This window comes from Ammospiza caudacuta, chromosome 1, assembly GCF_027887145.1.
Source record: "Ammospiza caudacuta isolate bAmmCau1 chromosome 1, bAmmCau1.pri, whole genome shotgun sequence".
Classification (NCBI taxonomy): Eukaryota; Metazoa; Chordata; class Aves; order Passeriformes; family Passerellidae; genus Ammospiza; species Ammospiza caudacuta.
Genome location: NC_080593.1, coordinates 78,787,148 through 78,800,629, shown reverse-complemented (window position 1 = coordinate 78,800,629; position 13,482 = coordinate 78,787,148). Strand labels below are relative to the sequence as shown.

Here is a 13,482-nt window from a genome sequence, read left to right as displayed (position 1 = left end):
CTAGTTGCTTTATTTGGGACAAAACTGAAACATATCCTAGTTCTACCCCCCAAAAAGACAATAAAAGACAACCATTCTCAGCTTGTGTGTAACTCTTACTGCATCTAACTTCACTCTACAGTAAGAATGCCTCCTTAAATGCTTTTCTAAAAGACTCTGTATTTCATAAAAAGCATATTAAAAAAATTAACACAAATTATTAAACTACTTTCAAATCATCAGCAGAATATCTTAGGGTTCAGGTGTTTTTCCCTACAAAATTTTTATGTGGGTTCAGATTCTGAAAGAAAGAAGAGTAATTACAAATTTTAAACAAAATAGTGTACAAAAAAACAATTCTGGAACCACAGTACAACTAATACTTTTCAGAGTGTAAAAGTTGCTTACAAAGCTACTTGCTATTTTTCCTAGAAGGCTGTTTAAACCAAAAGCACTCAACTACATCTCAGGAGAAAAAAAAAATCTCTTCAAAGTAAACTGATCAGAAATTTCAGTCATGTCTAGGACCTATCCAACCATAGAGTAAAGAAAAGAAGGCTTAATTATCTAGTTCACCTGTGAGGCTCACAGTAGATCAGCAATAAATATAGACTCTTCTTTACTAAGCTGAATATACGTGGCACCTAAAATGCAGAGGGGGGAATTTAGTACAGCATACAAATCTGCATTACTCTGCACTCCAGACTGCAGAGTAAGAAAAAAAGTACACAGCTTCTACTCTGGATGATTTTTCAATCAAATGCATACTGGAAGAAGTCAATTTGCCTAAAGTGGAGCTAGAATTAGGAGCAGAGGACTGTTGATAATGATCGTGAGTATTACAGGTCATAATCTCTCATGAGATATTATGAGTTCCTTGTCCTCTCACAGTATTATCACCAGAAAGACAAAGAAAAGGTTAAAAATCCAAACAAAGAAAATGAAAAATCCAAATCTGCTATATGAGGTGCTAATCAGGCTGCTATGTTAAAAAGAACTGTTTAGCAGTTCTGCTGCTGCAATGCTAAAAAAAGAAAAGAAAATACTTGCTGGATTAGGTGTTAAGCAGCTTGCTATGTTAAGGAGAACTATCATTCCTGCAATGCTCTAAAGTTACTAATGTAAGAAATCAATTTACTTAATCCATAGGAACCACAGTAATGGTATATTTCTTTCACTGACTTGAAATGCTCTTGTTTCCATGATGCTTGAAATAGGGAAAAACCATCTTGTTCTGCTGAGGTGGCAAATGCTCTAAGAGAAATAAATATCAGTAGAATTGAATTTAAAAGAAAAACGCATCATCATCTTATTCTCCTTGCTTCAATTTTCACTATCCCAGTGTTTTACCAGCAGCTCTATTTTGCTTTTAGTCACACACAGAAATAGAAAAACATTGTGATTAAGAACTCTGAATTTTAAACAGACTGTTGTAGCTTCTGGACTCAGACTAGCAAAAGATTTAAAAAGCTTCAGCTCTTGACACAAGTTAAGCACAGTGAACCAAAAAGCCATGTCGTTTAATGGTGCTGCCATTGTTGTTTTTATTGAAAAAGCCTATGCTTCATCTGCTTCGCTGCATAAAGAGTACTTTGGGCCTATTCCATTTAGATGAATGATGTTTCCAGGAAAAGACAAAAAGAAAAAGCACAACACTGGAAACAACAGTTCCTCCAGCACGCAGTAACAGAGCAGGTCTGGGGTTATGAGCTAGAGCTGTGTTCGAGATACAGATAATGATGCCCTCCATCTGTTAGCTGGTTATGGATGACAAGATTATGAAGGACATTACAAAATGACAGCTTCTCAATGCAACCTGCTAAGCCAATAAGATTAAATCATCAAAGGATGATTTATTTAAGAGGACAGGTGTGGCTTATCACCTCTGTAAAGGAAACAGACTGGTATCACTTCTCACACTGATAGTAAACCTCATTGTCTACCTCATGTTGGGATCACAAGGCCTAGAGCACAGCTAGAAATGCAACATCACAACCACCTGCAAGACATTTGATCCTTTTTTAGCTCGCTTCTCAAACAGACATGACCATAAACTTACTGCAGCTTGGAGCTGTTATGCATATTGCAATAAAAATGTCATTTCTTGGCGTTACTTTCAGTATTGTTGCAGATAAGGTACCAGACACTTTAATGAGCAATTAAAAAAAATACACAAGGGACAATAAATTCTTTTTTCTGTATTTTCCAAAATTTGACTTTCTTTCAATTGGAGAACCCAGTTTCAAATATGAAAAGGGCACTTGTTCTACAGTAACTGCATACAACTTACTCAGTTCCAAGTACTGTATTCACTTTTTTTTTTGTTACCATTGTTGTCATTATCTGTCCAGTGGTTTAGGAACTTCTCTGTTCCGGGAATTACAACTAAGTTGTTCTTTCTGGTTCTATTTCCCCATAGAGTTCAGCTAGCTTCTTGAACTCGGGTCCCCAGTCTCCAAGGTAATTATAATCCTGGTCAGAGTGTGTCGTGGCTGAATCCAGAGAGCTGATAGACCCAGCTTCTGATCGATGACCCTCATAGGCATATGTCTGCAGGGAGTCATATGGGGGCACACTGGGGTCCAGATCAGCCTCTGCCAGTCTTTGATTAAGGAACTCCTGAACATCTATACTGTCAAGGCTTGAGGAGGGATGATGCCTGGACAGAGGCTTCACTTCAGGCCGAACATCCCTCCGGTATTTCAGCTCTTCAGCAGCAGATGGATTCCGCAGTGCTGTGATGTCAAATGCTTCTGTGTCTTCCTCTCCACCTCCCTCATCATCGTATGTCACAACATTTTCCCGGACATCTTCTTCTGAAATGATCAAAGGCTCCTTCTTGCTACGTCTTAGGGTGATGAAAAGGACCACAATTGCTAAAGAGAAAACTGCAGATATTAGAGTAGGTTTAAAGTTTCCATCTGAGTGTGTTACAGAAATAGCAGACACTAAGTCAAAAATACAGAGGTGTAATATTTTCAGGCTGGTATTTTCAGTACTGGTATTAGGGATCATCTGCTACTTAGTTTATTAAGGATCTCAAAAAGGAGATAAATGGAGATAACATTCTTTCAGGTAAATGAAAAAAGAGCAACTAAAGTTAGCATTTTTCAGAAGCATAATCCAGGGCTTTCAGTGCTTCATTAAAACCAATGTTTAGCATATAAATTGAATTATTATGGAAAACATTTCCTTTTTTCTTATGAATATTCAATTTTGTGTAATAAAATACAAAATTACAAGATAAATGTATAACTGTATATTTTAAAATAGCCTTCTAACAAGAAAATACTGAAGCAAGCTGTAAAGAAAGTAGGTCTTAGAAAATGGTAGTCTTTGGGGAGAAAGTCCTCAAAATATCTTCTCGGTTACACTGTAATTGCTATTATTTCTTGCCATCTCTGTGCAGAAAATCACATGAGTAGCACAGAGTCATGCACCAGCAAGTTGTGTGTCTGACAGGAAAAAAAAAAAAACAAACCAAACCCAACCACAATATTAACTAATGAGTAACATTGCATTTGACCTGGAAAAATAAAAAACCTAAAAAGAGTCAAGAGGAAATGCACTTGTAATGGCATTAATCTTATGAGTCTGCTTATAGTCTCCTATGTCCCTTGTCCCTGTGGATTATGTTATGCATTGCTAACAGTTTATCCCACAAAGGTAATTAAGAAATGGCTTTTGCAGAGTGCTAATGATGCTTCTTACAGCATAATGCATTTCAAAAAGCTTTGCCCATCTCTTTTCTATGATTTTTTACTCTGTTCAAGACATGATACTAAAATCCTCTCTTTTTGAAATCTTTCCAAATTATGGGAAAAAAAATCTCCAGTGCTAATTACTTGATGGTCTCTGAAAAAAATTTCTACTGGATTCCAGATATCCTAAAATGTACTTCAAAGGCACTTTTCCCCTATGAACTCTAGCTAAACCTTTACCCTCTAATCACAGCTTTGTGTTTCTAATTGCCTCCTACTACCAGGCAACCACTGTTCCAAAAGCATGCCATGCTGAAACCTTGTGCCCTGCCAGATTCCGAGAGGCATTGGAGGGACAGCACTACTTAGAACTGCAAATGGCTCACCAAGAAGGATGACAATGCAGAGCAGGATGGCAATCAGAGCTCCCGTGCTCAAGCCAGCCGAGGAGAGGAAAGCTTCAGCATGGCAAGTTCTCACTCGTCCATCCCTCTCGCAGGCACAAACCCGGATGGTGAGGGTGCTGCTGCTGCTGAGAGGGGGCACGCCGCCATCAGAAATCAAAACGGGGAGGTAATAGGTATCTTGGGTGGTTCGACTGTATCTCCTTCGTCTTGTCAGAATACTGGCCGTATTATCTACAATATCAAAACAAGAACAACATTTCAGTGAAGTAGACGATGAAAAAAAAACCAACACGTTATTTACTGTTTGTTTCCCATCAAATGGAAGCATGGGGCTTCCTAAAACTAGCAAGCCCTAATCTATGAAAATGCACAATCTAGAATTAAAATTTGCCAGGAAGCCTTTTTGGTCAATAGATGAAAAAGGAGAGGAGTTGAAAAGTAACTAACATTATGTAAATAAGAGCACTTAAAACTTGTATTTTTATTGGAATCAAGAGAACTTTGACAAATATTTTGGGCCCAATTTGCAAGTCTTTTCATCCCATGCTATGCTGTTGGTAGCATTTGAACCCATGTCAAATTGAATACCTGGAATTATGAGGATAACTATTGTAAAATTTTTGTACAACACATAATCCAAAATCCTCTTGACACTCAGTAGAATATTAAAACTCATTTAGTAAAAAACTAAAATGAGACTTTCATGTTTTGGTATTTATTAAAGGTTTAAAAGTTTTAGTGAGTTTTCAGAAAACATCTGAAAGGACAGTGACCAAAGACACGTGCTTTGAAGAGGTCTGGAGGAAGAGGGAAGGCAAAGGAAGAGAAAAAGAGAGGATAATACATGTTCTAAACTATTAGAGTTTAAAGATGAATAAGAAAGGGGGAGATCGTGACATAAGACATTTTCACCCTTCCGTTACCTATGGGTCCATTTGGCATAGACAAAGAAAACCTCATGCTTATTACAAACATATTGCAAGGGCATTTGTAGGCACCAAGGAGAGTAGGAAGTAGCCACACATGTCCCTTCAAGTCCAAGAAATTAAGATACATAAAGAGCATGCAGGGGAAGAAATGTTGCAGCAATAAATAGTTATAGCCAATATTCATATGTGTAAAATTTATTTTCAGTTTGTTGCCACCACTATTTAATTACTAGCCTCTGAAAAAAAGACAAGGATAAATAAAAAAAAAATGGAAACAGTGAGAATTTGAAGCACAAGCAATTATAGAGAGAGAGAGAGAGAGATGGAGCCTGATAGATACAGAGACTTTAGAAGAAAAGAGATTTCTTCTTGTATTGCTTGTCACATGGGTTCTGAATTGTGGGGTTATGAGATTGGAGTATTTTAGCAAAATATAGAAGGATGATAAGTACTGAATACATCTGCCAGGTTCATCTTCCTATTATAAACCAATAAGCAAGCAAATCTATTATTTTTCCTTACCACTGTAGCTACACTATAATGGCTTTATCATAATCTATGGAAAATGAAATCCTTGTAACTCTGTGAACATCTAGTGCAACAAAATAGCCAGTGTGGCATATATTTGCCCATTAGACTGCTGCACACACATTTGAGTGAAAGAGTTTTTGTTTAAACTGGATACAAGATCTGTTTCAGGTTCTCTTTACGCTGTACTTTCTGTCAAACTCTGTGCAAAATTTTAAACCATTCATTTTAACCCACTTTTGCCAACATTTTATTTTGCATGGCATTTGACAGTGACATTTAGAAAAACTGGCAATATCATCCCACTTCAGCATAATATCACAATATATTTGGTAAGAGGTTTCACACAAGAAATACATATATGAGCTGGGAAATGATACAATTGCTGATAAACCAAGAACTCAGCACTGAAGTTCTTTAGCTCCACTTCTGTACATAAGCAACACCCACAACACACCTCCACACTCCCCCCTATTTTTGAAATATTGAATATCCAGCATGGTGAGTTTGTTATAAATTCATTAAGTGTTGTTCTTTTCACTTGGAGTGGGTGCAATATTCATTCAAGTTATAGAACCTTACTGCAAGAAGAATGAGGTGATAACTCTTTAATCTGAAAAATTTTGACAGAACATAAGACCACAATACTGTGGAAGACTATAAAATGTCCATGATATAACATTGCAAAGTTATTTGTTAGGTATACATCCTGCCCCCAAAATATTTTGCACTTTGTTGTTCTGGGCCAACTAGAACTCTCACATAACACCCAAGCACAGTCACTGTTATTAACATACACCAACGACCCTTCTCAGGCAGTATGGACAAGAGTGCACCAGGTTTTTTTCTTGCCTCAACATTATTCCAACAGTCTGCAGATCCTTAAGCACTCCTAAATAGCCTCATGCAGGCACCATGACACACTGTGGCATGTAAATTCCTTTTGCAATATGATAACAGTGTTTTGCTGAGCTGCAATACAAATTTCACATTATTTTGTAAATTCAGAAGAGAAAAACCCATTGAAAATGAAGTCATTGGGTTCTACAGAGTCAAGAGGAGGTGCACGGCCGAGCGCTGTGCTTGTCACCTGTGAATTAAATTTTAAAAACAGTGAATGATCCAGTGCACAGCTCCAGCAGCAGTGATGAAAATGCTTGCTGACAACAAAAGCATCAGAGACTGAGCATAATGAAGAAAAACTGAGGACTCTTGATCAGGGATCTTGCAGTAATTTTAGCACAGAGACTATTGGCAAAGATGTGAAGGAAAGAACATTGAGATTTGAGAATGTATGCTACAAGGGTAAATGTGGACAGATGGGAGGAAAATTGTGAGGAAAAAATATTAAAGTTAAGAGAAAAAAGAAAAGAAGAGGAAAAAAATGAAGAAATGGGAAAATTATACAATTCAATGTTACAGTGAAAAAATGCAAAAAAAGCTATAATTAAACCTTGCTTATCTGGGAGGAAGGCCTTGTCAAAAAAAGAACTCATATTTTTATACTGTAACGAATAAATACACATTTTTTTAAAAAATAGACTTTTTTCTCTTGCAGAATTGATTTCTTTAATTCAATATTAAATTGTTTTTCTTGTACTTTTAACATTATACAACTAACTATAAGATACAATGAAATATTGGTATAAGACACAATTAAGGAAAAAGGGAACCAATACAAAATTTTTAATTTAAAAGAACTGACATGGTGAAGTTTTGGTTTTTAAATTCTCTTGGGTAGTAAGTAGATTTCTGTAGAAACAGACGTTGCATGAAATCCTCAGAAGTTTCTGTAATAACATATCCCATGACAAACATTTTCAAAGAAACAGAGTAAAGTTTTTCCTTCAATGAAGTTTCACAAATTTTAACACAAATAAAGTATATAAGTAAAATACTGAAAGGTATCTGAACTCTCACATACTATTTTTGTCTCATTAAATTTCTTAAAACATTTTACAAAGGAGATATATAATATTTTTTCAAGAAAGGAAACTGTGTCTGATTTTCCAAAGGTCACTGAGAATCAAGCATAGCAGATAATTATCAAAGCCAATCATATTGCCATAACTCAGAGATTATATCTCTGATGCTCTAGTCAGAACTCCATTCTTGACGATAATCATATGCAAAGGTATACTAACATAATAAATGGAAAGAAAAAAAGTTTCTTGCAGCCAAACTGCAATATTGACTGCATCCTGAAAACCAGCCAACATGCTGGTGTTCTGAGCTTTCAAATTTTAATTGCTTTTGTTCCTTGTCAAAAACCATTATAGAAACGTGTTGAGAGAAGAGCTAGAAAGACAGTAACTTTTAAGAGCTTTGCACAGAACAAAAAATCTCTCCATCTGTAGAAGCTATAGGAAGCCAAGTATAGAGTCTGACACTGATGACCTAGAAAAGAGTTTATTGAGAAGGGGAAAAAAGTTATATCAACAGAAGTAGTTTGAAAGGGAGCCAAGGGGTTATGCAGTGAGAAATTTCTTTGGTATCTGAAAAAAGATACAGCAAATAGTTGGGGAAGGCAAGCGTATAGAACAGCAGCAATAGCAATAGGATGAGGAGCTCTACAGATCTCTTTCTTCTAGACCTGGAAGGAAAGATTTTTTTATCTCAATAGATTTAAATGGTGAACTTCACCCTTGAGGAGTATAAGAACCAGGACTCACTGGAGATTACAGGACTGACTGCTAAGGAAAATTAACTCCCACATAGGGAAATAAATATTTATCTGATACCCTGTGTTATACATTGCTCCATTTAATGATCTAAACTTTCTAATGATCTAAACTTACTCCTGTTTGGGCTGCTCTTTGCAAATATGTCAACTAGCAGTTAAGCTTTATCTTAAGTGAGTTTGAGGTTACCCATGGGAAATGCTACAGGGCTGTAACACAGCAACTCTTCACACTCTGAAGATGTCACAGTTCACTAATCCAGGCTGTACACTCTATACAAGGCTGTTATCACAGTCCTTTTTTCCATAATCTCTGCCTTTTTACATTGAGCTTCTAAGCTAAATAAAGAAATGAGGGCATAGGAAAATCAAGGAAACAGAGATACAATGGTAAGGCCATGGAAGCTGACTGCTGGAGTGCATTGGAGGATGCTCATTTATTATTCACAATTTGAGAATTCCTTTGACACATTACACATTAAATGCAGACACAAGAGAAACGGAGGTAAAAGAAAAAAAAAGTAAAATCCTGTTTATATCTTAAGGCATGTTTCAATTTTCAGTTCTGCTTGTGTCAGCAGTTCAACTACTATAAATTTTCTGAGAAGTCATAAACTAATTAAAACCAAAGAAGATATATTGAAATTATTTGCATTTCTTACATTTCTAAAGTTGGAGTTGTTAATTTGTTTATGTGAACTTCATGATATGCATTTCTGTTTCATTTCTTTATTGATAGCTCTTGTAAATATTTTTTCTCTTTTGCTCTCTTTAAAGCCATTGCCAATGGGCACAAAGCTACTGTAAGTTTCTAGTTCAGTGGGTAGCAAAAACGAAAAGTACCATAGAACTCATTTTTGGTCTGAAATATAGTTATTTGCTTATAGTTGGTTTTTGAATCACCAACAAGTTGCAGTCCAGAAAAGAAATGCAGATCCTCTACACTATGCACTAAAATAACTTTATGATCAGTCTTAGAGCTAAATTTTTTAAAATAAAAAAAATTTCAGAGATGTTCAGAGGCCTGAAGAGGGAAAATGTCTTCCCTCTACAGTAGCTGCTCCTGGTTTTCTGTTATAATCATGGTAGAATTCCTTTTTAACTTCCAAATGTTGATTCTGTGATAATACCTACTCAGACACTTAATCCATTTACAGTAACAGTACTTCTGTGGACTGTACTTCAGTCACCATGTGTGATGTTAACTTTGCACTTTCTCAGATATCATTTCTCTCCAGTTACAACTTGTCCTCTCTGCAGGATGATATTTTACAGAAGGTCAGCAGTAATTCACAGTATCACATAGCCAGAACAAGCACGACTCTGTGATGTGAATGAAAGCCGGAACTATGCGGGCGTTTTCCTCTTGTGATGGGTTGCAAAGTGGGGGCTTCAATCCAACCATTTTAAATGCCACTTTAGGTGTTCTAGAACCACTAAGCCATGGTCTGGTATCTGGCATATTCATTTGCAACTTGCAAAGCTCTGAAGTTAATTCACAGGCACATTGTCCAATATGGTAGGAAATAAGAAGGGCAGAGTGATAAAGAGAAGATTCTGTAAGAAATTCACACTGGGATGGAATCAATTACTCTCTGGAGGCTGTTCTCTTTCTAAATAACAGCAATGATGAGTAAAATGGATCTTTTTTTTTTTTACTATTTTTTGATCTGTGACACAGGGAGAAAGGTTAATATATATCACAGGCATGGGTGGATGAATACATTAAAAACTTCATTTTATACAGATGCCATTGAACTCATCATGCTCTAAATTTTACAGAAAAACACATCTCCACTTCTGTGGGTGTTAATGGATCTTCTGACACAAAATTAAGAAAATTGAATCTCCAGAATTATAGTATCAGAAAAATGGCATACCTTTATTCCCATTCCAGAATATTCTCCATCACTGGGCATTAATCAAAGGGCCAGATCTTTGAGATAAGTGGGCAGAGGGGAAAAATAAATTTCAAATGCTTTTGTGATATGAAACCTTTGTCCTGAAGAAATAAAAGAAGAGGAAAACAAATGCTAAGCATTCTCTAGGGAGGTGTTCTTCATTGAAAGTAAGCTAAACTTAGACTGCTATCAGAAGTCAGCAATCTCAATTTATTGAAGTAAGAGAATGCACAGATCTCACTGGCAGTGTTGGGTGAATGTGTCCATTATCTGCGTTAACCCTTCTTGTCTAGCAAATTTACAGTACCACTAAGCATCCATGGCAAATTGCATATCTTGTGATTAAAAAATTAGCACCAGCAACACAGTGCTTTACAGTCAGAAATTTCTTAAATATTCTAAGTGAACTGTTCTCTGTGGGTTCAATATTTTTTCATCTCTTGAAAAATATTATGTAAGTTCTGAAAGAGAAGTTACTCTACATATTCATGCTTGGAAATATGATAACAATGACATGTCCAGATGCATTTTCCATCAGACAAAAAAAAAAAAAGAAAAAAACCAAATATATCCACAATTCCTTAGGTATCTGGAAAAACATTATTATTTTTAGGACAAGAAAAAAAAAGTACAATTCTAGAATTCATAGAAATGGATCTATTGGGAAGAACTTCTGTTGCCTTTATTCTGATTTCCAAATAGAAAATGGTTTTAGTCCTGTATAGTTATGGAAAGTTTTTAATGGGACATGCAAAAGTAGATATTTCTGATTATGCAAAAAGTATAAGTTCATGATATTAGAAAAAGGATTACAAAATTATCAATGACAATATCCTAAAAAAGAAAGTGAGAACAACACAGACAACAATTAAATAAGTTATGTAGAATCTGATTTACAATATAAAAGCACAGCAGAAAAAGTACTTGGCTTTTCAGGTTCTAATAGAAATTGTAACCATTTGGTAGGCAAAATAAATTGCAAAGAAACCTGTTTTCATTAAAAGAACTTCATAAGTACAATTCTCAAACACAAAAGAAAGGCTTCCTCTGTGGGTTTGCTCTCTAAAGCTGCAGAAAATTATTACAACTTAATGCATTTTCTTAGCATAACAAAGAAATTCTATTCCAGTCCTTGTTCAGCCTTGTTTACATGAGCACAGATACTGCATCATTTTGTTGTCTGTCCTCATGTTCATACTTGTAAGCCTTTACTCTCTCTGAACACTACTTTTCAAGTATGGAATAAAACCTAAAGAACAACAAAGAATCTCTTGTACCTTAAGAATACAGTAGAGAAAAACTATCATATTCTGTATTTCCCTTTTTTTTTTCTTTGAAATGAAAATTGTGGCACAAGCAGAATATAGAAGGGGATCCGAGGAACTCTTAATTTTGCTGGATGTTATATTTGGTATAGCCCTGTCACTCTATCCTGACCTACATTTCCCTGAGGGTTTTAAACTCTGCATTATGAGGGTGAATATTCCACAAACAGAGATTTCATATTGTGGAGATTTTCATTTAGAAAACGCACAAGTTCAGGCCAAGAGATAAGAGCTTAACTGGTCAAATGATCAATTACAAGGACTGAGGCTTTAATACCTATTAAATTTACTGAAGGCATAGATGATTATTGAGCTGAATCACAGACATGCTGGGATTGTATATTGCTGCAGTCTATGCAGGTAGATAGGAACAAACTAGAGAATTTTCTGCTTGTGCAAGCCCTAGATTTCAGTCAAAGTGCATAGATATAAGCATAAATATTTTAAGATCCAGTGCACTGCTGTGGAGTATACTGATAAGAAATGAATAGGGATAAATTAATGAAAAGTGTATTTAGGGTTCAAGAACAAAACTGTTGTTTTGAGTTATGAAAACAAAGGGGGGAAAATGCCTATTTATATTTTTATGAAATTAAGCCCTTTTTCTGAAGAAATAGAAGAAGAGGATGACTGAATTAGAAGGTGACTGCAAGAGAAATATAGTTTTGTAGAGACAGATACAGCTACTACTAACTACCATTTCCTATGTGAAAACAAGAATTTAGGTTTTACCATTCTACAAAACATTAATAAAAATTTTCTCAAGGCAATTTTTGTAGTTTTTTTCTTTAAAAAAACATAATAAACAAACAAATAAAACCCTCCCAAAATACCAGCCTTTATATAATTTGGAAATTCAGAGCAGCTGTCTTCTGTTCAGAGTATTCTGATTATTTTTAATGCCTGATGCTCAAAAACATGAGTTTTCAAAAGTGCAAACTTGTCACAGACATAAGAAATGCCTTTCCTGCCCACCTTCTTTCTGCTATTTCCTATAATAGAAAGCAACAGAAATTCTGTTTGTGAATAGAAGTAGATGAGAAATATGGAAGCTGTAAATGCTAGACAGCTGCATGTACTTCATAGGTATTTCACTACTTTTTTATGTATAGATTGTGTCATAAAAGGCAGTGTTTAAACAATAGATTCAAATTGCCTTGTACCAAGCAAAACATTATTATGTATTTACTTTTAAGATAAATTTCTTGTTATGTTTTGAGTTAAATAGTAATTTTTTAATTATATGGCAAATTTTGGAGTTTCTGTATGTGTAAGAATGTTTATGCAAGATACTATAGGAAATGCATAATTTTGTACTTCCTTAGGTGAAATAGAAACACAATGCACAACAGGCTTTTGTCTTCAAAGACATCTTTTTCAGTTCCTTCCTCTACCCCTCCATTCCCATAAAATCCAATTTTGGGTAGACCAAACAGTGCTTTCTGTTGATTGCTAGGTAATTTCTCGCTGATCTTGGGAAAGTAAATTTAAAAAAAAAAAAAAGAAAGGCAACAAGTGTTTTTATCCAAAGTTGAATATTTCTATCCAAAATAGGACATTGCTGCATCAAATGTTTGTTAGAAGTTCATGCTCTCTTATAAATCTGTGTAGTTAAATAATTTATGTAGCAATGAACAGACATAATACAGACCCAGCTTTAAATATGTTCAAAACTATAAAACATCTACTTTGTCACAAACCACAGTTTTAGAAGAGCTATTCAGAAAAACCTCTCCATATAAATATCTTGTATTGAAATGAACATGCATACGGTCTTTCTCATGAGAACGCAGTCTAATACTCAAGGAGTTTATTGGGAACACAGACTAAAACACAGAAATATTTTAGTACCCCTCCATCATTTGAGGAACAAGAGTCTGGCTTTTTCTATAATGTTCCATCACAATATATTATTATTATATTATATTCCCAGATATATTAATCTGGGAAAGTGCTGGTCTCTCACTTAGGGAAAAGTTTTAATATATTATTTATCCCTTCAATATTTATGATTGTTTATTAATATTGATAT

At 35.2% G+C, this 13,482-nt stretch overlaps 1 protein-coding gene across 4 annotated transcripts in view; it reads right to left on the bottom strand.

Moving 5' to 3' along the window:
- Positions 1–1,865: 1,865 nt before the first annotated feature.
- CDH18 (cadherin 18) overlaps positions 1,866–13,482 on the bottom strand; it is a 156,947-nt gene continuing 145,330 nt past the window's right edge. For 3 of the 4 annotated variants that reach the window (XM_058820536.1, XM_058820529.1, XM_058820520.1), the window contains 2 exons: positions 4,067–4,318; positions 1,866–2,855 (listed from right to left, as the gene is read on the bottom strand). In XM_058820536.1, the coding sequence (XP_058676519.1) occupies positions 2,365–2,855; positions 4,067–4,318 (743 nt within the window). In that variant the 3' untranslated portion in view covers positions 1,866–2,364. Of the gene's footprint in view, positions 2,868–4,066; positions 4,319–13,482 lie in introns of all 4 variants that reach the window. The other variant, XM_058820512.1, reaches the window with a different exon arrangement.